The sequence below is a fragment of the Amblyomma mixtum genome, chromosome 1 (assembly GCF_055824585.1).
Source record: "Amblyomma mixtum isolate Tamu chromosome 1, ASM5582458v1, whole genome shotgun sequence".
In the NCBI taxonomy this organism is placed as follows: Eukaryota; Metazoa; Arthropoda; class Arachnida; order Ixodida; family Ixodidae; genus Amblyomma; species Amblyomma mixtum.
In genome coordinates this window covers 30,200,834-30,225,861 of record NC_143012.1, presented here as the reverse complement: position 1 = coordinate 30,225,861, position 25,028 = coordinate 30,200,834, and the positions used below count along the sequence as shown (strand labels likewise).

General features: G+C 49.9%; 1 protein-coding gene across 1 annotated transcript in view; it reads right to left on the bottom strand.

Moving 5' to 3' along the window:
• LOC149365930 (bone morphogenetic protein 4-like) overlaps positions 1 to 19,834 on the bottom strand; it is a 49,560-nt gene extending 29,726 nt beyond the window's left edge. The window contains exon 1 of the mRNA XM_089547331.1: positions 17,983 to 19,834. Within this exon, the coding sequence (XP_089403457.1) occupies positions 17,983 to 18,352 (370 nt within the window). The 5' untranslated portion in view covers positions 18,353 to 19,834. The remainder of the gene's footprint in view (positions 1 to 17,982) is intronic.
• Between the last annotated feature and the right edge of the window lie 5,194 nt (positions 19,835 to 25,028).

Here is a 25,028-nt window from a genome sequence, read left to right as displayed (position 1 = left end):
TGATCGACTTGCTTTCTGCCAGCGTCGTCGATGTTGCAGGCGTTGTCGTCAGCACTCCAGGGTTGCAGTCGGCTGTCAAACTTTTGAGGCTGCGACGTAGCTGCTGATCGACTTACGGCAGTTGGTCACGTCGCTGGAAACGTTACGGCTATACAGCTCGGATGGTCAAGCGTACCGGCTGTACAGCTCGGATGGTCTGCCATCGACGTGCTTCAAGAGAAGTGTGACTATAGGTATCCATAGCTGACTTCTCCTGGAGTCTTCGGTGTGACCAGCACGCGAGCAGTCTCGAAGGTGTCGGTCCGCATAGCGTCAGGAGGAGCGCGTGCTTCTTTTCTTCGTCGGAGACATCGTTTGCCACGAGGTAGAGTGTGAGGCGCTGAATCCACGATCCACGAAAAGGCTCGATGACACCGTGCAGTCCTCCAGTAGCCATCGGCGACACCTCGAACTGCGTACGCTCTACATCCCACTTCTCGTCGCCAGTGTTAATGGCGGCGTTGGTGCGGAGCGTGGGAGCCCCGCATGCGAGCAGCCTCTCAAGGCGGTTGCTGGGTGGAGACTGGTTTATTTCTTTAGAGGGAGAGAGAGAGAGGGCGAGTGTACAAGAATGCACTTTCGCTGCTGTAGGAATGCAGACGGTCACGGTAAGGGAATTGGGAATGCGTTAGTCGACGGGGCTGTGGGGATCAGATGCCGTCGGGGGAGACGCCTGCTAGCTTTTGTGGGTGCTAGCTTTTGTTGGAGCGGCCGGCCCGCGCTTGTTTCTGGGAAGCGGTCGTCGAGGATGCGCGGAGGAGGCAAGGGTTGCTGGAGCGGCCTGGCGTCGCTTGGTCGACGAACACAACACAGTCTATAGACAATCTATAGATTTATGGCCATGCACTTTTAGTCAGTCTATAGACAATCTATAAATTTATGCCCATGCACTTTTAGTAGACTTTTGTATATAGTCATGATATTATTCACAGCGCAACAAGAACGGGAAAAACGAAAGACGGAAGAGTAACACAAACAAGCAAACAAACCCGTTCTTGTTGCGCTGTGAATAATATGAATAGCCGCCGCGGTGGCTCAGTGGCTATGGTGCTCGGCTGCTGTCCCAAAAGACGCGGGTTCGATCCCGGCCGCGGCGGCTGGAATTTCTTTGGAGGAGAAATTCTAGAGGCCCGTGTACTGTGCGATGTCAGTGCACGATAAAGAACCCCAGGTGGTCGAAATTTCCGGAGCCCTTCACTACGGCGTCTCTCATAGCCTCAGTCGCTTTGGGACGTTAAACCCCATAAACCAAACCAAACCAATATCATGAATACGTACCAACTCGCCCAAATTTCTGCCTTTTTGTATATAGGCAGTCCATACACTATGAGTAGACAAAAATAAATATCTCGCTTTGGGACGTTAAACCCCATAAACCAAACCAAACCAAAAATAAATATCTGTAGGAAGGCAATAGAGTCTATAAGAAATCTATAGACTGCCTATAGACCATTTTTATGAGGGCAGTGACCGAGGATCTTCTATCTCTGTTACTGCAGCTAATTTCGTTGCGCTGATTATTACCGACGAGGCCTGTCAATGCTGACCAGCAGAAACCGAAATAGAATCGACGATGAAGGTGTACACACTCCCGTCTGTGAAGCTTAGAAATTCGGCAACACCGGTCGTCCTTCTACAAGGACAGCCGCCGGAGCCTCTGTTTACAGCTCCGGCACCGAAGACACACTGCTCGAACGGACAGCACGAACTGATACGATGTGAAGATAGTAAACAAATCATTTACCTGACAGCGACATGTAGAGATGCAGTAACGTCAAGGCTGAAGCCGCGTGTGGTCTCTGTTTAACCGCCAAGAAGAAGGGCGCGGGCTTTTTGCTTTCTCAGTAACAAACGATCCGAGGCCGTTACTTACGGCGCGTCGCCCGAGTACTGTGCACAGGGCTGTTATGAGTGCGCGCGTGTCTGAACTGGTAGGCAAACAAAACAAGGCCACGATCAAATCGGCCAGTAAGCAGCGCGAGAGGGTACGCGGTGAAAGCGAGTCCTTGACGCACAGCGGCTAGTACGAAGCCGACTACACATCGCAGATCGGCATCGGCAAAGGCTTCACTTTTATTTTGCCGCCCTCCCCTACCCCCGTCATTTCTCTTCCCTCCCTAGAGCGATGGATGAACTACTTGAGGCCCGCATGGCATGGTATAGGTGAAGTTTAACGTTCCGAACCGACATGTATGGGACATGTGAGTACGACGTATAGTGGAGTACACCGGATAAATTTGGAACCCTGAGGCCGGGATTCTCGCGACCTTGGGAGCAGAAACTGAAAGTTCAAAGCCGTTGAGCCACCTTGGCGGTGATGTCCATGCGAATGTGCGGGCCTGTGGGTAGTCCGTTGGCTGGATGAATGCAGCGAGTATATACGACCGTACTGTAAGGTAAGGCGGTTGTCTGGAGTACGTTGCGTTGATTGCTGGATGCGATGAACCCTCAAGGCTTGTTGTTCTTTAGCTAACTGTGGAGGGTGTTCATGATGGATGATGTCCATGCATCATCATCCGCGATTTTCATGCACGCCACGGCCCGAAGGGGAGTGAGCACTGCTAGCATTGATCGACGCTGCTATGTACGGCAGTAATTTTCGCACCGGACGGCGGATGTACTAAAAATAAAAATAATGTTTAGAAGAAAACGTCGCGAGAGCACTGAGCAACACAGTTGCGCTGAACGCTCGCTTTTCGTGTCATATTTTTTTTCTGTGCAGTTTTTATTGCGACGATTCTTCATTCATCACGCGCTGCTATGAAAAATAACTACGCCAACGCCGTCTCCCCGACGTCCACTGGTGAGACGAAAGGGGGAGAAAAACGCTGAATTATTCATGGCGCGAATACAGCGGTCAAGATCGCTCAAATTGCCCTTGGTCGCTGAGGGGGGGGTTCGACAGAAAGGTCGCAGATAAAATGCTCTGCGTACAGAGGAAAGCGATAAAAGGAAATATTTGCCGCGAATCGCGACTCATGTTTCGGCGAAAGAAAAGAAGACAGTTTTACGCACAAGACCACGCGCTATACGCGAGACGGTGGCTAGTTACGCCACGTCCTACTCAGCTTTCTTTTCCGTGTAACACGTACAACTCTAAGTGTTCATTGCAGTAAGAGTAGCCCTTTCTGTTGATCCGGCCTTTTTAGAGTTTCTTCGTACGTGTATACACCGGTGTGGCATATATGAACGGTGGGCTCCTCAAAGCTGCCTCCGGCACTGATGCTTCAGCAAATGCTTGTGCGATTTCAAGCTAGCAGGTCCAAGGGGATCGGTTAAGGGGGAGGGGAGAATAGATCAACGCCATTGGCTGGGGGGGCTCCTTTGAAGGGCATTTCCCGCTTCGTTCTTTAACTGCTCTCTACTATAATTCCGCCACACTTGCGGCAGGGGCGCGGAGTGCCTCAGCATACAATAGCGACGCACAGGCTGGAAATGTTTACAAAAGCAGACCTTGTGGACTTCTGACCAACCCTTGACGAACCAATACCCTGTCATCGCCTGAACACACACACACACACACACACACACACACACACACACACACACACACACACACACACACACACACACACACACACAAACACACACAGACACACACAGACACACACACACACAAACACACACACATACACACACGCACACACACAAACACACACACACACAGACACACACACACACACACACACACACACACACACACACACACACACACACGCGCGCGCGCGCGCGCGCGCGGACGCATAATTTCACAGTACCGTTCGCGCCGCTTGAAAGAACGACGAGAGGAGAAAGAGCGTTCTCGCGCTACGGTTTAGCCCAGTCATGATATAAGCTAGCCTGAGCTCTAACTAAAAGCGTTCAGTGTTTGGCGTCCTCCTTCAGTGCAGTCACGTGCGATGGCTAGTCGCGGTTGTTCTCGGCAGTACAATTTTTTGATATCAAGCGAAAAGAAATCATAAAGCAAAGGGTCTGGACGCTAGGACCTGGACTGCAAGCTCGCACTATACTCGTGCATGCGGCCGCAAAAGCCTCTACAATATGGTCGTTATGAAAACACTGAATGAGTAGAATTTGCACCCTTGTACATCAACACTTCAGTGCGGCGTTGAATTTTAAGCTGCAAGCACAGAGAGCGAGAAAGCTTCTTGTTTTTTTTTTGTTTTTTTTTTTTGCGGCGCCCGTGTCTCGAAAATCTTTTTACTTGCTTGTACCGTCATAGGCAGTCTAACGTGAAGCCACGGAAGGAAAACCAAAATTTGCCGTTCGCGAAGCCGCGAAAGCGTAAACCAGCAGCGATAAAACGAGAGAAGATGAGGCGTTTGTCTGTACTCGTGCCGGTGCTCATGCAACAATGGTACTGCGTTTCCAGCGTTTTTGTTCATGTCTTCGCAGCTACACGGCGCCACCGTAAGCTGTTGGTCTTTGTTCCGCCATTTCTAATTAGGTTGCCCGTCACTGTACGCTCAAGACTGTACAGCAGCTTGTCCTTCCTCTTTGCATAAAACAGACCAGAAGGACAAGCCCTGAAATCTACTCAAGGTGGGACCAACACGTGTGCAAAGTAGGCTTAGCAATAGGCCTAAATGTAACCCGAGGCAGCGGACATTCTTGCGGCCACTGCGCTCCACCCTGCATTCGTCCCGGCGTAATTATCTGCCCGATACGTAGTTTGACGCAGTTAGCGCGTTGGTACAACCGATACCAACCACAGCGCGCAATTAGCCGACTATATACGCAACCACCACTTTAGTTCGTGCGTGGAGTTCCTGGAGCCTAATGGTTTCGCGACTCTAATTTGTTTTTGTGCATTAAAAAGCCTCGCGAGAAGCCGCTGGCAATGCGGGTTATACGCACTCGGGAAATGAGGCTTGCTTCAAGGGGAGGAACGGGTAAGAGCCTGTGCGTATGTAGGAGAGAGAAGACCAGTATAGAGTACGTATTGTTGGCCAAATAGCGCAAAAACACGCTCACAGAACAGACAATACGTACACTCTAAGCAGAGCGGAGTAAAAACGGAGTTCGCTGTCCCCTATCGCACTCCCCTGTATGAAAGAGAGTGCGCTAGAGGACACCTTACGCCAATTTTACTCCCATATAGGCGCATTCGTACTTAGAGTGTACGTTTGTTAAGCTAGACCTGAGCTCTCTCATTGTGCAGCTGCATTTTAAAGGCTGAGAGGTGAAGACTGGAGAAGGAAGGGAGGCCACTTACTACCACAACTACCTTTTCAGCGTCATGAAAAGGCTGGTGCTGATACGAAGGCGTATCGGTCCTGCAGCACCCTATACGTTAACAAGCAAAGGCTGTAAACAGGAAAATCCAGTCCAAGTTTTATTAACACTGCAATCTCGGTTCAGGCGTACATGAAGAGTGGAAGGGTTATACTGAAGTAATAGTTTGATTCGGGCTAGATGGCTGATAGTTGAGGAGAACACGGCGCAACAATAGATATGTGCTCAGAAATGTCCTTTGGGTTTGCGTGCTTCTGTTTACTTGACACCTGTTAATTGCGTCGCCCTCTCAGTAGCAAATACCGTATCTTTGCCTTCCTCCACAAGCATTTGCATGCCCACTTTGAAGCCGAAATGCTCGATGATTGTAGTTTTAATCTCCACAGGAACACCTGATTTGCGTTTTTCTTTGTTTCACGTTTATTGACGTCGCTTTACTCCTCCAGAGTAAAGCGACCTTTTAGTCTTTAAAAGTCGGCTACGCTACAGAGCGCCTGTGGCGTTAACGCAGCTGTTGTCTCTTCTTTCTGCGCTCGTGTTTTTCGCGCTACGTTTCAGCCCTTTCCTCTTTCAGCTCCGCTGATTGAAAATAGGCCGCCAGTTCTTACAGCGCATGCGCATTTTAGGTTAGTGACAGACGCATGCGATAGATGGCGGCAGCTGTCAAGCAAGCACTTGCCTTGCGTCTCGTGGAACCGATTCGCGCCTGCGTCTCCCCCCTGCGTTTGTTTTCAACCAGTAGCAAAAGAATTTTCCCCACTCCTCAGAGGGCGCCATATCTTATGATATTGTTACGGGGTAGTTCCGCTTGGGATTGCAGACAGGGCGCATATCAGTGCATGCACCGTCTAATGTAACAATATGAATGAGGCAGGTTGTCATAACCCTGTTCAGCCAATTACATATCCCGTTAGGTCCCCCCTTACGCGTAAGTCAGGCCGGAATGAAACGCGATCAGTACCTGCGAACAAAAAAAGGTATTTTAAAAGTGCACTTTAAGCTACTTAAGGACAGGGTTAATTGGAGATACATGGGAGATGCCTTTGCCCTGCAGTCGGCGTAGTCAGGCTGATGATGATGACGGTGTATAATTATCCTTATTCACGTTTCTTGGTAAAGGGTCTACCACAGCACATATTCATAAACCAAATATAAAGTATTATCTCTCTACAAAGTAAAAAATAATACGGCATATGCATGTTTGCGTTTCATTCCTGCCTGACTGCACTTACGCACATATATAGAGCCTTTACGGGTTGTCACGCACTTGGTGCAACGTAATTGGCGCCGACTTGTAAGCCGAGCGCAGGGCTGGAGCAAGTTCTTTCCGTGTTTACCCTCGCACAAGTGACACGCATAGTTAAACCGAGGCTTTGTCCTTTCGCCACTTCGCTAAGGCTACGTCGCGTGTCCAACACTGCTACAAAGTTGACAGCTTTCGAGCTCCATGTGTCGCCGCCGCTCGAGGGGAAAACCCACGTCGTGGTAGCGTGTAACATTGGGGAAAGCGGCTAAACAATGAGCGCAGCTAAAGATAAGAACAAAGCTCGCTCGGTTACGCTGGCGTATAATTTGAAGAACGCGGCGTTGCCTCCACACTGCGGTCGTAAGAGTATACATGCCTCTCGGAGTTACGAAAGCATCGTTAGAAGTCAAACAGCTCGAGTGGCTAAGAGCTTGTTTGTTTCTACTCTTGTCCTGCTTACTGATGCGTGGTGATGCAGCGCCTGTTTTCTCATGTGTGGAATGTCGAGGCTGTCTACTGCTGCTGCTGCTGTAGGCATTAGCAGAAAAAGCAGAGTGCTATTATGTAGGCGTCTTTCCACTCAGAAAGTGCGTTAAAGAGGTGCGTAAACTTAAGTGCGGTAGCACCGTGCATACGTACGGCCTCGTTAAGGCGAGTTTTTATGCTTTCCGCACAAAGAGAAAGAAAAGGATTTTTCGCTCTCAAGGCAACGATCGGTTCAAAGGCACTGTGTCGGACCATAAGTTTAATAGCCAGAGCAGGCAAGGTCAGCTGTGAGCATGCTCAGAAGGTCGACAACAAGGCCAACATAGTATAGCCATTCCGTAGCCAAACACTTTGGTTCCACGCCGCTCGTTGTGTTCATTTCAAGGCCGAAACTTTGGCGACTACTGACGTCAGAAGAATTCTGTGACGCCAGAGAGAGGAACACATGCTATACAACGTGATAAGGAAGTTACACGGTCCGAAATGGAACGCTGACGTAATGAACATAGCAAGCAGGCGGCGAAGCCGTCGTAGTGGGGTGGATTTCCGTACGTACTCGAACAGGAAGGCTAGTCGAGGTCAAGGTCAAAAGAAAATGTCGCCTGTTTAAGCTCTATTAGTAATCGATACTTAGTTTCCCGCTGAGCCATTTCCTAAAATATCTGTCGTATCTACCTGCTTCTCTACTTCGTCATAGGCGAAAGAGAAATGCTTGGGAGATTTTTTGCTCCTTGCTTAGATACTGCAGATTTCATTCCAAAAGGAGCCGCCGCGGTGGCTCAGTGGTTATAATACTCGGCTGCTGACCCGAAAGACGCGGGTTCGATCCCGGCCGTGGCGGTCGAATTTCGGTGGAGGCGAAATTCTAGAGGCCCGTGTACTGTGCGATGTCAGTGCACGTTAAAGAACCCCAGGTGGTCGAAATTTCCGGAGCCCTTCACTACGGCGTCTCTCATAGCCTGAGTCGCCTTGGGACGTTAAACCCCATAAACCAACCAAACCATTCCAAAAGGTGCATGCCACCACAGCCAAGCTGTAACAAGTTTCCGTGTGATCAGTTTAATAACCCCCTTCGCGAGAGTAAACAATGAGAAGCGGTTGCGACTGCTATTTTGTTCACCCTTTGATAATGATTTGCTTCAGGAAGCTTGCGCAGATACGACCCACCCATCATTGGAGAGATTTAGCATAGTGGACGCGTACTAGCGTAGGCGTGTATCGGATTACGGGACGCTGACTGTGCACACAAAGTCGCCCCCCAGTGCGCATGCGCAAGAGGCATCCGGTTATTCGATATACTTCTACGCTAGTATGTGTCCGCTATGCTAAAACTCTCAAATAGCGAGCAATCCAGTAGAACGGCAGCCGCAAAAGCTTCCACTATCGATCTAGCTAAAAAAAAAGTAAGGACAGAAAAAAAAACTTCGCGCATAATCCACAGCTCACCCCTATTTATAACGGGGGAAAGGACCACGTTTTACTTTTGTGTATCCTTTCCGGCCAAGCTCCTTTAATGCGCGCCGCATTTAGCTCGTCACACCAGCGGCGTACGTAACCCGTTCGACAAGGTACTAGAGGGCCATTTTTAGAGCTCTCAGCCTAAAACCCTGGAGAGTTTTTTGTTGTTTCGCTAAAATTAGCTTGCCGCGATCTGCCTGCCCCGCCGAGCGGAAGAAACGTGAACTTGGGTTTACCGCTTCGCTAATCTAACGCGACGCGAATTTCGACCACATTTAACATGGTTTAGACGGTAAAATAAACGCATGCGAGATTTCTTGGCTTTGTTAGGTGACATTTGTTGCTGGTTCACCTTAGCATATAAAGAGGCGTTGATTGAGGTCGCTTCTAAAATACGAACATTTGATGATACACCGCAAAGCCGAAATGCGCTTCCCATCGATTGCGCCTGCAAGTGGTGACGAACTACGCACGTCTTTCATCTGCTCTTGTTCATTTTACTCGAGCTCTAATAGAAGAGGACTTATATCTTGCAGCATATCTTGCAGAATTCAGCATAAACACACAAAAAAAAAATCGTACCGGCCGGTTACCCCCCTGTAACGTGTGTTTCAGCTCGACAGCTCCTTTTGGTGGTGAATATAATATTGCTAATTAAGCATGATTTGTATTCCTCCCTGTTAGAGTATGCATGACGTCACTATGCATGACGTCATTGACGCCATGTTAGAGTATGCATGACGTCATCGTGTTCGGTCCACAAAGCGTGGCGCGTTGCAGTGACGTACGTCATGCGTGACGTCACTGCATGCAGACCAATCAGTGTAACGAGCGCGGCGCGGTTACGCCAACGCGGCAGAACCGGCAAACATGCCGTTAACAGCTCGCGCTGAAAGGGCAAGGCCAAAGACGAAGAAATATGACGAACACGTGCGCCGTGTTTGTCTCGTCTCTGAGTCCTTGTTTCTTGGCACTGCGTTTATCGAGACTTCCTCGCTAATTTGGTTGCGCCAACTACACCTTCGCGCAACTTTCGTTGTTGCTTCCTGGAAGTATAATGTTTACGGCGTGCGGTAAGTGTCCCGTCCTGTTTTGCTCTTTCGTGTGAACTCTACTCTCAGTGACGACGCTATACCGTCGTAAAAGCGAGGAAAACAGCAGGGGGTGGTGACATTGCAACAGCCGTGCGCAGTAAAATGCTTCTTCTCAGAGCAGCTCTTCTATTCGAGAGTGCCACTAAAAAAAAAAAAAAGGACCAGACAAAACCAAAAGCTGCCCTCCCGCAGTCCGCACCAAGGTCTTTGTTACTTCAGGGTCGCACCTTATAGCTTCTAGGAGCTCTTATTTTATGCCCAAGGCACATCCCATTGTATTTCCCAGCAGACTTTCTTTCTTTCTTTCTTTCTTTCTTTCTTTCTTTCTTTCTTTCTTTCTTTCTTTCTTTCTTTCTTTCTTTCTTTCTTTCTTTCTTTCTTTCTTTCTTTCTTTCTTTCTTTCTTTCTTTCGTCTCGAAGCCCCCTGCGTTGTTACGCGTGCAGCAGCACGCTTGTGTGGTAAACCACTTGCGCGGCGAACTCTTCAAACTGGCGGACTTCGCCACGAACAGTTTTCATGCATTCATTAGTCCTAACAATCGTTTCATCGGGACGGCAGTAATTATGACCTGGATTGTGTTTTCTTGCACGTTCCTTCTCTAAAGCCACTTTCACTACCCTCATGTGAAGCAAATAGTAGCAGGGCTGACTTTATTAGTCTCCATCGAGGTGTCTGTTGCGATCCCTCTACTATGCAAGTATTGACAAGAGGGCCAAGTTTTTTTGTAAAATGATTCGCGCCATTGGTTTTGCAGGCATCGCGAGGCAGGTATTTAGGGAACAAGAGCCCCGACGTTCGAATGGATGAGTTTGGCCTAAGAACGGACCCTCATGACCACAAGGGCAGCTTTTTCTCAGCAGTTCTAACCTTGACACACGCCCAGGAAATCTTGGCAAACGCGTCTAGTTCGGACGGCTGCCACCACCTTACGCGTGGCGCTGGACACTCAGAACTGCCGCCGGAATTTCGAATGTTCACTACATCTTTCATACTGATTTTCTATGGCCGTCGGAAATAGTTGGTGCGAGAGTGGGAAGCATTTTATACGTTAGCTTTTGCAGCGAGGAGGAAGTGTCAGCTATGATAATTAACCACGTTCCCGAAGAATCTCACAAGACTCTCTAGGGTTTCCAAAAAAGAATCAAGTGTAAAAAATCCAGAACTGAGTCACGCGATGTTCACTGCTGGCGACCAACAGACGGCGCTAATTGTTGAATGTGCAGAAAAGGTGGGAGTGTGTGTAATCTGCATTTCCCTCAAGTGTCTCTTCAACGGCACGCATATTCGGTCTCCTGACCACATACTGGCAAAGAGCTCGCTGCATCGTCATCATCCGCACTGCCAGTGAGGACAGTCCTCGACATCACAAGTAGGCACGCCTGAAGAGCGCCTTTCAGTCACACCCTGACGTCCTGTGACTTACAGATGTGGTTATTCTGTAATAGTGCCTAGACGCTAACGTACAGCTCCCCAAAACACCTTGTAACCGACACCAAAGGTTATTATGGTGAAGAAAGATCTCGAGGACACACAATGATTGCCCGTGTTTAAGGCAATGCTTTTAAGCACGGGGTGCTTTATACTCTGCCCGCTTGACTCGGGGAATGAGGCCCGATCGCCAGTATCGGGCGTCCGCATCTTGCTGCTAATCAACGCCGCATCGTACGCCCGCGGACTAGTTCGGCACCTAATTCCGTTTTGCGATTTCACAATTAAGGCTTCTCGTTTCCTATTGCGTCGCGCCCATGCCACAAGGGCTGTGTACGCCGGCGATGGTGCCTAAGAGACTGTGCTGTAGGTACCCGGTCGGATCGCCATTAAGGACATCGCCCAACCTGGCAGACATGGACTTTGAGGAACGCGACAGCAAACGAGGACCGCAGCGTAAATGCGAACTAAACAGAGGTAAATACACAGAGAGAGAGAGAGACGGAAGAAAGAAAACAGATGGGGGAGAGTGGAGCAAACGCGAAACGTCGTCTAGTGGAGTGAAGCCCGGGGCAGAAGACAAGGCACAGTGGAGGAAGAGGGGCGAAGCAGGGCCGGGAAAAGGAAGGCGATCCCTCCTCGACAAACTTCTCCGCAGGGAATAGGCCACCGCTCGCCGCAGACGCCCGCCCGGTGGACAAACAGAGATGAAAGAAGCTGTTAAGAAACGATACGATCGGCAAAGATGGGGAGGTAGTGGGGCGAGCAAGAGGGGGGGGGGGGGGGGGGGGGGGGGGGGGGTTCGTTGAGCGCTGAGTGCGTCGTCGCCGGCTCACCGACTGCCGCCGCGCTCGCGTCTACCGCAGGCGACGAGGTATGCAGCCTTATCCAGCCTGACATCGCGCTGCTCGCCGTCAAAGCCTGCGACGCCACTGCCTTCCACTCCCCCCCTCACCATCTACTATCCTCCTTACTGACGAGACACCTACTCAAAAACAAAACAAAGCAAAAAGCACATGGGGTTTGCCTTTTGGTGGTGACTTCGGGCCAACTGCTAAGCTACCCCCCCCCCCCCCCCTCCTTGTTCATCTCCCCTCCCCACACGCACGGAGCTGAAGAACGTCTCTTCGCCCCCAAAAGGCGTTGAGGCAAAGCCCGTCTGTTATTTTCTCGTTCTGTTTTGTTTTCCGCGGCTATCGAGGGAGATTTTATTGCTCGCGGTCGAACGAGCCCGTTTTCTGCTAAAAAAACGGGTCCTCCGCGGGGCCCGGAACAAGCCATTCTCCCCCCCCCTCTTTCGTCCATCGCCTCCATTCCGGACCTGTTGATGGGGAAGCTGCCGGTCGTCGAAGTGGCTGGCTTTCGCCCGCTACCGGGCGACGGCGACCGCGAGTTACCACACAGGCCGGGGAACGGAAACTAAACAGCAGCGACCACAGCGAGAGAGGCGGCGTTGGAAATGCACTCCCGAAGAAAACAAAAAGAAAAGAAAAGAGACGGAAAAGTAAAGTGTGGTTTCGCGCAACGAAATTCCAGCGCTTCTTGGCATTCCTCGAACGCGACTGCGGCCGGCCGTCGCCGCCTGGGTGGACACACGCGGGTCTGGCGCGCACGTCTGTAGCGGCGGGGAACGGACGCTTTGGCCGAGGAGGTTAGGGTGCGACGAAAGCAGCGATTGGAGTCCTGCGCTGTCTGAGCGAAGTTGACATCTGGGAGCTTTAGAATAAGGGGGCCTCACCGATTAGAGGGATAATATGAGATCAGCGGGATGCTAGCGCGCATGCGCAGAACAATAACGACTCACGAGTTACTGTCCACCCAGAAAACCAAAAACCTCTCAGGAACGTCTAGCTAGACGTCTCTGAGAGGTTTTTGGTTTGCTGGGCAGCGCATGCGCGTTGGTATTCATCTATCCCCTAACAGATGTTTACCCTTATTCGGAAGCTCTCTGTAACAACGGAATTTTAGAGGAGGAGGACCCTATTAATTAGGGGGATAGGGCTATAGCGGGGCAGTAGTGCGCGTGCGCAGTGACGCTCCATTATTCCCTATCTCCCTAACCGATTGGGGACCCCTATCCTAAAGCCAAACGTATGGCGATTCGAGTGAGAGCGCATATGAGGCGAGATATCGACGCTGAGAGTAAGCTGCTTTTGAACAGGCGATCGCTCCCAAGCCTGCAGTGTGCGTCTGACGAACCGGTAAATACGAGCCTGGTTGCCGCATCATTTTCCTACGCTTCTCAAGAAAACCACTCAGTGCAAACCACAACTATCGAATCTTGCTGTTGCTCGATTTAGTTACAGCTCATGGATCCCTTATCAGCCAAAATGATCTGTACCTACAACACTGCCGCTTTTTCTACTCTGTCCTCTTGCCGCCGCTTTGGCCCAGAGCCTGTCTTCGTATCTACTCAGTCCCTTTTTTCGTTCCATTTTCCAAGGACTTTGCTGATTCATGGCGACTTTCTGCAGTGAAGAACGAACGCCGCACTTGGGAATTTTCGGAATATCCTTCTACCCGAAATACCGTGCAGTGCTACGGAAGCTACGCCAAGCACATAGAAGGGGACTGCATAGGCAAGCGTTGGAAGACTGTAGTGCCAAGCTTACAAGACGACGCTCAGTGTTACCAAGCTCGTTGGCTTCGCGTTCCGTCCTCTCAGCGGGGCCGTCCACCTGATTGTGGACAGAAAATGTTGCTAGTGGCTATTTATTGATAAAAATAATAAAAATAACAATGGAAGGAAAAGATGTTGCTAGCCGCGGCATCTACTACCGAAACCTGAAGCACCTGAGCTGTGGCTAGCGAGACAAGAAAGAAAGAAAGAAAGAAAGAAAGAAAGAAAGAAAGAAAGAAAGAAAGAAAGAAAGAAAGAAAGAAAGAAAGAAAAAAAGAAAGAAAGAAAGAAAGAAAGAAAGGGAGGAGCGATAGTAAGAAAGGATAGGGGTAGGGCGGCAGTACCCGCTGCTGCGTAGCTTCCTCCACACTGCACGCTTTTGCGGCAAAAGCAGCATAACGAGTCCGCACCCCCGGCCCGCGTGTCGTTTAATGGCACCGCTGTCGCGAAAGAGCGAAACTGCCGTGGCCGTTAGTGTCTTCGCGGCGGAAGGAGTAGGTAAGAACCGTTGCCACAATAGGTTGTAAAAAGAAAGAAAGAAAGATAGAAAGAAAGAAAGAACGGAGGAACGCGCGACTGAAAAATGGCCAGTCGTTTATCACGCCAGCCGAGTCCGCATTAAGCGAAGAGGCGCGCGCGAGTCGGACGCGCGTGGCTTTTCACAGTAGGCGGCGAAAAGCACTAACTACTCGGTTACATCGATAACGAAGCGAAATGCAAATCGCATGTACACCTTGTCAGCGACCAAGCCGTACGCAATCAATTGAAACTAGTCTTTCGAACGTCGCGCGCGGTGTACGCGATAATTCCTAGTTAACTAATGGCTCGAAGACGATCCTCCCTTCGAGGTCAGTGACCTCTCGAGTTTTAGCGGCCCTCCGCAAAGGGCTATGTATACGCAGTACTTGCGGAAATCCGAAAACAGGACTGAAAGGAGTGACGGTGGAGCGCTCGGCGGCAGGTTGTGAAAGTAAAGATGACCTTTTAGTGGAACGAAGCCGTAGCGAAAACGGGTCTGAACTATAGAAGTGGAGACAAAACCAAGTCTGGTACTTATTTTCGTCAGCCAGGACCCGTATCAGACCATGCAGCCTCAAAAAACATTTGCTACGCAAGACCTGTTGGCTAAGGGGCAAAGTTTAAAGAAACCAGTTGGAGAGAGCATTCTTTCGTGTTGTTAGACGGCACCCAAAGACTTGCGCGTTTCGCCGCTCTGGGCGTTGCTAATCAGATTTAGATTAATAGCCGCCGTTGGATCCTTTCGGAAGGTAAAAGAGAAAAATGAGGATGATATATGAACGTGGTCTTACTCGGCTACATTTTGAATCCTGTGCCCCCTTATCTTGCCCTTGAGCAGCACTTTGATGTCGGCCGTCGTTCTGCGGCAGGTTTTTGATATTCCGGTCAAAAATAATCAAGCTTGAGAAATCGTGGTCGTGTACACAAGTAAAGCATACATTCAGCCCTCCTCCCCTCCACCTTTCTGATTACAAAGTATCCGTTGCTCACAGTTCCATTTGTCACTCTTATTCCCTACTGTTGGTGCCACCCGAAGAGGTGCCGAGCGTTGTGCATGTGTGGTCCGCAGCTGTGGTTCAGAGACTGCGGACTACGAGGTCGAGGGTTCGAACCCGACCACGGCGTTTTCATTTCGATGGGGGTGAAATATGGAAAAAACGTGTTCTAGATTTCGGTGCCTGCTAAAAAAAAAAATGAACAAACCTGCTCGATATTAATCCAGAACCTTTCATTACATATGACGTTCCTCGCAGCTGGCGCGTGTTGTTCTGACTAGCTAAAATAACTAACTAACCGATCAACAAAGCAAATAAATAAATCACTGTGTATATCCCCGCAAGGGGATATTCAAGAGCTTTAAAGACTGTACAAACGTCAGCACTTTTCGTTCATGTTCACAAATTAATATCGAGCGCCACATATGGTTACACAAACCGCATTTCTTAAACTTTTTCAAGTGTTTCCTGCCAGAGAAGCAGAAAGCATCCTGTAATATCATTAACTGAAAAAGCTAACCCTCTCGTCGAGATAAGCTGAAATTTTAACAGGCGTACTGTTGCATCACTAGGTATTGAAGAGGTTCTGAATTTTGGAAACGATTTATAGCGCGCGCCTTACTACCTGTGGACATTTTTTATGCGCTTTCAAGAGCTCGGAAAACAGCCATACAGGCTCATTTTCCCCTCATAGCCTGAGTGGCTTTGGGACATTAAAAACCATAAAACAACAACAACACAAAAAAAAAAAACATTAACATTTCTCTCAATAAACCTTCCTGTTTCCTACGTTTCTGCGATGTCGGGGGCCAGTAAGTATACAACATGCGGGGAAAGTCGACTTTTAACAGTAATTTTCTAGTCACCACCGACGCTTTGCTTTGAAACGTGAAAACCCGCGTAATAGCGACACCACTTACATGACGCAAGGGAACAATGGTCCCGCGTTCTTCGCATTTCGTGGAACAAGCCTTTTATTCTCGAGCCCCCCCGAGGTCACCAAGACGCCCAGACACAATAGACGAGACGTCCCTTAAACGACGCCGACCCGCTCAAGTTGCACACCGTTCGGGCCGCATACCACAACAAGGCCGCGAAGTATATAGTAAACAAAGGCGCATTACATTCTACCTGGCGCGAAATTCTTAGCGCGCCATGCGACGGGGCAATAATCGAAACCAAAAAGAAGGCGACGATAAGAAGTAACGTCCTTGCTTCCAAAAGCCCGACCGGCGGCGGGCCGTGCGCAGTGCACCCTGATTGCGTAACGGGGTCACCCGACCAGCTACGGGGCCCCATGGGTGCGTATGCATGCATGCACCCGGCGATAACCGGGCGATAACGGCGCGTCATACCGGGTGCCCTTTCTCCCGATCCCTGTGCGCCCTCAGGCTTTCGGCGTGCATGCAGTGCTGTGGGCGCCAACGAGGCGGAGCAATCTAAAACACGCGCAAACGTTCGCCGCATACGTGATGCCATTCGTCCTGGGAAGGGCTTTCAGTGCGTGCCTGAAAGGGAGGCTGTGGTCGTGGTGAATTCAGTATGCACGCGCATGGTCTGACGTACGCCGCTTGCCGTTAACTATATGTCTAACGAGTTTATCCTCTGCATGGACGGCTACCGAGACAGTATGCACACGCGGCTGCCTAACCTGTTTCTGAGAGGAACGACCCTGTGGGCAAGACAAACAAGTGATAAAGCTTTGTTCTAAGCGGCCAACAGTGGAGCGGCCTAAGAAGATTAACGCTGCCGTGTGACTCGAGGCTCGACGCAGCTCGAAAGCAGCCACGGTGCACGTTCCCTCAGGTCCAGGAAAGCGAAGATCCCGTTGGGTTCAAGGAAACGAGGACAATTGCGCTCACCTAAACCGAGCGCGACGGTCACGAACGGCGAGCTAAACGTGCACGCGAGAGGAATTGGACTGTAGCCGATCGCTTTTACTTTTGATGCTTGGATTTCGCAACCGCTCCTGCTCAGAATTCCATTATTGGACTGCAGACGCTCCGCAAGTTGGCACTGACTTGTACCGAAGTGTAGTTGGAGACAGGCGTTCACACGGAGCGCTTAAAGCTGCTGTGAACTTTACTTACTGAATGGAAACTGGCTATATGACTTGTACTGTGGGCAGCTGTAGTAGTAGTAGCCGCCCCATGGCTTCTCCGAGAGAGATCGCTCGGACAAGGCTAGCATTGCTTATACAAAAGTGATACAGAGGCGGTCTAATGCGACACCATGCAGTTAAGGCTTTGATATACAGTAAAGAAAAGATCGACGGAAAAGCAGTCACATAATCTGGACCGGCGACACTTTTTAGATACTGTACACTTCGCAGAAAAAAAAACAAAAAAAAGGCGCAGCGGCTGCGCATGGCAGCAGTGGTTCATCGGGATAACGTGAACTGAAAGTTTGTAGTCGAGTTAGCGGGAGGTCATGCTGTGAAAAGAGCGCGGACACAGTGCGCAAAAAGGTGTGGGCAATAAATGCTGGCTGTCTTTTGAACGAATCGCACAGGTGACTAGGGAACCGCACTGAGAGACATGTTGCGTGTACTACTTAATGCACCATTTCTATAGATGACTGCAAAGTTTTGAAAACCATTTGCTCATTGCGTATAAAATGTACGAGCCACACCAACGATGTAATGGCTAATGCCAAGCGAAGCCCGGTATAAAGATAGTTGGTGCCCCTACTGTTCGTGACAAGCTACGATAGAGTCATAACGCCGGCCTAGAAATCTACCTCTCCAGACGTACACGGGTCTTAACGATAGAGTGAGTTACAGACACTATACGGCAAGGGCGGTTCGAGCTCGATTCCGCCCTTGTGCACCGAGTCACAATCAGCCGAATCTTACGACTCACCTTCGTTCTTAAAGCTGTAATAGTGCGTGACCTCCTTGGCAGAGCCACGAGCAACCCCTTTTCTGCCCCGGCCGCGCTCACGGCCACGTCCACCGCCGCCTTCTTCAGGGGACCGGTGGAGGCTGCGGCGGTACACGCGCATCATGTGTTCCATGTGCATCTTGTTCACCGCCACCTGACCTCCCGAGGAGGCACCGGTGGGCACATTAGAGAGTCCCAGGTCGGCCAGGATGCGGCCCTTGATGAGCTCGATGGCCCGGGCGCGGTCGGGGTCCTCGCGGCCGCCCATGACGGCCCTTGTCCGGCACGGAGGGGGAAGCATAGCCGCCACCAGAAGCGCCCACGACACTGCCAGGACGGAACACGGCATGGACGCGATCAGGCCGAGTGGCGCGCCGCCTGACTGCGCATGCCCCCTTTCCACGATCCGACTGATGGCTACCTCGCTGCTTCCGCCTCGTGAGTGGGGAATCGATCTCCTTCGGAGATACTCCTGTCGCGATGACCGTGTTTCCTCCTGGCCGACGTCCTTCTTCCGCTGTCCTCTAGTAGAAGCCCCGTCGATTTTTGTTAGTTTTTCAGCGAGGCCGCTAGTTCAACAGCCACAGTGTTAGAAGGTAATCACTCTCTGGTTTCCTTGAGAGAATGCTATCAACGATCGTTGGTCTCGCCCGATACACTTCCTGGAGGTCTCGAAGCACACCTCCACGAGCACAGGCCAGTCGTAGTGGCGTCTTCAGATGAACTGCTCTAGACTCCAAGTCTTGCGTGCACTGTCTACCCGAATCTGTGGGTCTTGACTCTGGATATAAGCTTCTGAAGCCCGTGGCGCTGACTGGAGCTGCCTGTATGGACGTCGAGTCTACTTACTGTTGTCCTTGATGCGCGCTTCTGTGGCTGTATCAGTGTTCCCGCAACAGGCGCGCAATACTTCTCGCAGGACCTTTACACCAAGTCACTGGCCACTACACCGATCACTGGCTTTGGACCGAGGGATGAAACTTTGCTGCCCACTTTTCAATCCAGGATAGACGTCCACCCTTCTGTAGACCTGCGGTCCTTTTGCAGTGTCACAGCCGTGCACCTCGTCGATAAGCGGCTAACACGAAGCACAGCAAGGCGAAAACCGTCACTGCTAAAACGAAAACAATCACCTACTTTTTTTTTGCTAAGCTTTCTCTTAAATACCAGCAACCACTGAGTCGTCACTTAACGTTGGCACGCACGGGGAAACAGTAGAAGATTCCACTTCACTGACGGTCTCACAGACACGGAACAGTCGTCGCCCGTTGACCACGGTGCGGAGAGGGCGTGGAGCAGAGCGTCGAACCGACGGCACTGCTGTTCTTACCAGGAACGACGAAACCACGGCGGCTGCTGCTATTCCACTCTGGCGTCGGCGACGGCGAGCAGCGGGTACGAACTGGCGATGGGCTTGGCGCTCGGAATAATGGACGCGGTGCCGCAAGCTCAAATAGTCCGCAAAGCACATCGCCTGCGGGAGAACGGTCCGTCCACGACGCCCAGCTGCTCTTTCTAGCGGACAAGAACAAGCCAGCCAGCTGGGATCCTCTTCTCAATGTCCCGCCGGCCGCGCACAGACTGTCCGCACAACCACCACCAAGCAGGAGGACACCGCGGGCATGTCTTCTAGGTGGCGCAGATGCTAGACACTGTTCTTCTTCTCGCTCGAGCTGCGGTCCACCGGCTTCGAAGCACGCGTCCTCGGCAGGGGCTACTCTAGCCCGCAGGAGCGGCGGCGCGCAGTCGCTTGCGGCGGCCGGCCCGGCGAAGCCCGTCCCGATGCGAGACCGGTCTGCGTGACTTGTGCCGTGCGCTCGAGGCGGCGATGCGCGCGAGACGACGTCCGCACGTGCTGGACGGAGAAGTTTTCAGGTACGGAGAGGCGGCTCCTCCTCGCCCACTCCGCGCCTGCCTCCCGGCGTGCCGCGTTCCCTCGCCCTCTCCCGCCAGCCTGTTCTCCGTAGGAGTGTCACGTGGGGCGACAGGAGCGGCTCGCCATTGGCCGGTTGGCGCCCGTGACGTTTCAACTTTTCCCGTTCCCTTTCAGCCCCCTCTTTTTCGCCGTACACACACGCGCACACTGGCGATCGCAAAGGAACTAAGCGGCTCAAAAGACAAACACTGTGGGTGCGTGTAGAAGGGGAAGAGTCGAAGCCCAGATCAACCGCCACCGAGCCGGGGGGAGGGCTCGGACACGGACGTAAACGAGCAAAGGGGCAATTGCGACAATTAGTTTTCCCCTCTGGGCGTCGATTTGCGGCCGGCGGTGCGTTTGATTGCGCGCCCGCCGGTATGCGTCGCGCCCTCTCCCATTGAACTTCTGGAAGCGGTACGTCTGTCCACCCCCTCACCTTTCCCGCTCTCCACCGGCCCCGCCCTGTGTTTGATTGCACCAGTGTCAATTTATGGAGCGGAAATTCCTGCCCCGTAGTCGTCGGAAAGCCGAGTGGATTATCCTTTCAACGGCGGGGCCCAATGATGAGGGACGGCCCCCTGTGATGAGTCGGCAAACGGGAATACCACCGAAAGGTCGCGCCGAAGGGACTTGTCTAGTAGACCCGCGTTCTTCCGGGGTCACTTGTGGATCGCCGCGGCATATTTGCCGTGGCCACTATCGCTAACGGCGCTCTCCTCTCGCGGAATGTGCAAATGGTGTGGGAAGATGTGAAAGGTCTTGAGGTCACTGGACACTAATGTCACTGGGAAGTTATAAACAGAAACGTTTAGCCTTGCTGTTAAATTCAGTCAGCCTTTTCATTCAGCGACTCCATTCGGCGCATCATGATTGCCGAATGCGATAAGCAAAAAAGAGAAAAGCTACCCACGCTCACTCTGTGTGTTAGCTCTCGGGAGTTGAGTACCACGGCTGCGTTCAGTCTTGCAAAAAAATACTGGCGGAAAAAATGCTGGCTGGTAGCTCACCCTTTTCTGCCCCATTTCCGTCACAGTTAGCGTCACGTATCTGGTCAGCTTTAGTTTAAGGAAAACCACAACTACGACCTTGCCGAAGGCGATTTGCAGAGTGGGCTTCGCTGCAGGACTCTTCTGTTCTGTGGCGAAGAGTTTTAAGCTGAGAACGTTGATGAATTCGAGATTAAGCATATAACATAGGGAACTGCAGGATGTCACCCATATTTCACCGTTTTCCACTTCCTCTCCTACTAAATTTGTCTGTATAAGCAGCAAGAACGGAAAGCGAACAAGTTATAAAGGGGACAAAACATGTTTATATGATTTGTCTAAGTGTGCTGAGGAGGTAGAACTTCATGCATTAACGACAAGTATGTACAGATTTATTTAGGTATCTATTACCGCATGTAGCTGGATTGATTGGTTCACTGCCTTGTGAAGACACCAAAGCAGTGCCCAGGCGAAGACGGGCAGCGCTCTCGTTTCCCCTTTGTGTTCATTTTCGTCCTTTGAACAACTAGGGGTACCTTTTATTACGCAGGAACATTTTCTTCTGCTACAAAAAAACTTTCCAACCGCAATTATTTTGGCATGCTATAATAACCAAGCAAGTCGCAAAACTGGCGTACCCTGCCGCGATGACTCAGTGGTTACGGCGCTTGGCTGCTGTCCCGAAAGACGCGGGTTCGATCCCGGCCGCGGCGGTTGAATTTCGATGGAGGCGAAACTCTAGAGGCCCGTGTACTGTGCGATGTCAGTGCACGTTAAAGAACCCCAGGTGGTCGAAATTTCCGAAGCCCTTCACTACGGCGTCTCTCATAGCCTGAGTTGCTTTGGGACGTTAAACCCCAGTAAACAAACAAACAAACAAACAAACATCTTCATACGCCAAATCGCATGCCCACCTAGGCAACCCATCCTTCGCTCCATAGCAAATGACCCGCGCGGTTGTATTCACTGACGCTGAGTCAGCACGGACACTTTTATGACTTACCAATGAAACTTTAAGCTTTTTTTGGCAGGAAATTAATTCACAAGTGTCATGGCCGCTGCGGAAGTAAGAGTTAGAGTCCCCTTGAATCCGAGATGCATCATGAGCGTTGCGCCAGTGTTGCGCGTCGGAGTCAAGGACGCTCGGGAAAAAAAAAGAAAACGAGGACAGACAGAGAGTGAGGGAAGTGAATCGATCTTGTTTCGTGCTTCCGACTGTCCCTGTGCCGCTTTCTACCCTCTTTACCTTCCTTGTGCAACATTAGTGCAACCGTTCACGAGAGATCAACTACCGAGTGCACTTTTAGAGCTTTAGGATGTAACATGCGCAAAAATTGCTACTTGCAACTACGTTTTTACTAAAAGGTGGCAAATTTTTGAGCGTGACTATCTGCATTTAGTCCGTCGCGGCGAGAAAAAACTTATAAAGAAAAGAAAAAGCACTGAGTGCTGTCAGCACGCTTAGAGCGCACAGAGTGATAGACTATGCATATAGCTATAGAAAGGAAGACAAAATGCTGAAAATTTGAGAACGGGGGATAAAGGATGGAAGTACACTTTAAATATTGTTAGTTCATTATAAATTACAAATGTGTATTTATTACCAAGGGGAAGCTTTGGGCCAGTTGGTCTGACATGTTGGAGAGGAGGAATAGCCGCGAACTTAGACGAGACTGAAGAACGAGAAGAGGACAAGACGAGCGGTCCTCGTCCTGTCCTCGCTCCTCCGTCGCTCGTCCTGTCCTCTTCTCGTTCTTCAGTCTCGTCTAAGTTCGCGGCTATTCCTCCTCTGCAATGTGTATTTATTAATTGCATTAAAATTTACTATCTGCGTACTTTTAATTACTTAAGCAAGGTGCGTTGTTTGACAAGTTGCTGCATTGCGCCCTTCTAAGCTGCCTACTTTTTATTTTATTTTTTATTTAAACATACTGCATTATTTATTGATTTATTTGGAATACTGCCAGTCTCTGATTGAGACCCTAGCAGGTGCGGATTACGTGTATCATATCAAAGGATAACATTTCTAAAAGCGGCTGTGCAAAAGACAACTATAATCAAACAATTCATAGCGCCGAAAAACTGAAAAGAAGTTGACAGATTTGCACTAATAAATTAAAGAAAAAAAAACATAAACGTTAGCATTAACAAGGCCAGAACACATCGTATACTCCTTGAAATATACAAAAATTAAGAAAAAGCTTTATAACCCCAAATCTAGTTTTAAAACACGGCTTCTAGTTCGGAACAAAAATTTGAAAATGAATCAGCGTTAGTTATGAATGCGTCTAGACGGTTCCATTCTCTTGTTATTAGAGGGAAGAAAAAATCTTTGAAAGTGTCACCGGATATTCGGTTATCGTGTGCGCGTGCTGGTTTCTTAATGCACGCTTTTGTGACAATGAAATGTACTTTGATGAGTCGTTCTTAAAACTTTTATTAAGAAGCTGATAAAGGAATTTTAGTCGCGCCTCTCGAGAGGCTCTGCTCGTCTTTTGTCACGCCCAACCTGTGTTCCGACAATCCTAATGCTTTATTGATAACGCATACTTTATTATCATACGACAAATACGCACATATAACCACGTACAAGCTCAAGCAAATAAAAAGTAACCAACGGCACGCATATAAGTGTCCTGTTGATGCCCTTTAGAAAGCTAGCCCTAACTGCCCATTGTACTGTGTCCTGCAGTCCATATAAGTGTCCTATTGATGTCCTTTACAAAACTAGCCCTAACTGCCCATTGTATTGTGTCCTGCAACGCATATAAGTGTCCTATTGATGTCCTTTAAAAAACTAGCCCTGACTGCCCATTGTACTGTGTCCTGCAACGCATATAAGTGTCCTATTGATGTCCTTTAGAAAACTAGCCCTAACTGCCCATTGTACTGTGTCCTGCAACGCATATAAGTGTCCTATTGATGTCCTTTAAAAAACTAGCCCTAACTGCCAATTGTAGTGTGTCCTGCAACGCATATAAGTGTCCTATTGATGTCCTTTAGAAAACTAGCCCTAACTGCCCATTGTACTGTGTCCTGCAACGCATATAAGTGTCCTATTGATGTCCTTTAAAAAACTAGCCCTAACTGCCAATTGTAGTGTGTCCTGCAACGCATATAAGTTTCCTATTGATGTCCTTTAAAAAACTAGCCCTAACTGCCCATTGTACTGTGTCCTGCAACGCATATAAGTGTCCTATTGATGTCCTTTAAAAAACTAGCCCTGACTGCCCATTGTACTGTGCCCTGCAACGCATATAAGTGTCCTATTGATGTCCTTTAAAAAACTAGCCCTAACTGCCCATTGTACTGTGTCCTATTGATGTCCTTTAAAAAACTAGCCCTAACTGCCCATTGTACTGTGTGCTGCAACGCATATAAGTTTCCTATTGATGTTCTTTAAAAAACTAGCCCTAACTGCCCATTGTACTTTGTCCTGCAACGCATATAAGTGTCCTATTGTAGTCCTTTAGAAAACTAGCCCTAACTGCCCATTGTATTGTGTTCTGCAACGGATGTAACCCGGATTATTATGGAGATATGATGACAATGACGATGACACGAGCATTCTCATGAATTTGAGGTGCCGGAGGCCACAATTCCTCGATTCGTTACGTCGAAGTGCACACTTCACTGAGGGTCGCAACACTTGCTGTATGAGATTAGAAACACTCGGAGAAGTGCGGCTCTTTTGATGACGATTGGTTCCCTTTGTAGGGAGGCGTTCCCGTCAGTAAATTTCGATCATCGGTCATCCTGATTGCGGGCTTCCATGCCCTTGGAATAGTCCGGTACCCCTCCTTATGGTGCACGTCTAGATAAACGACCATCTATGAAGCAACAGCCGCTAAGGCCGCTTCGGAAAGCAAGCGCTTTTTCTCGTGAACCCAGACGGGCGTTGTGTATTTGCAGGCACTTAGCGTTATATTGGTCTCTTGCGAGCTATTACTGGTTTCTGTTCATTTCTTCGGTGGGTCGCTCTCTATGTAGCTGAGAAGTGTTTCCAAATATTGACACAGTTTGGCCGTGGACGCGTTGTTGTCTCCACGTCTGTCAACGCAGGTGAGTTTTTGGATGAGGCTCTAAAAAAAAAAAAAAAGAGAAGTGGCTTCATCTACGTC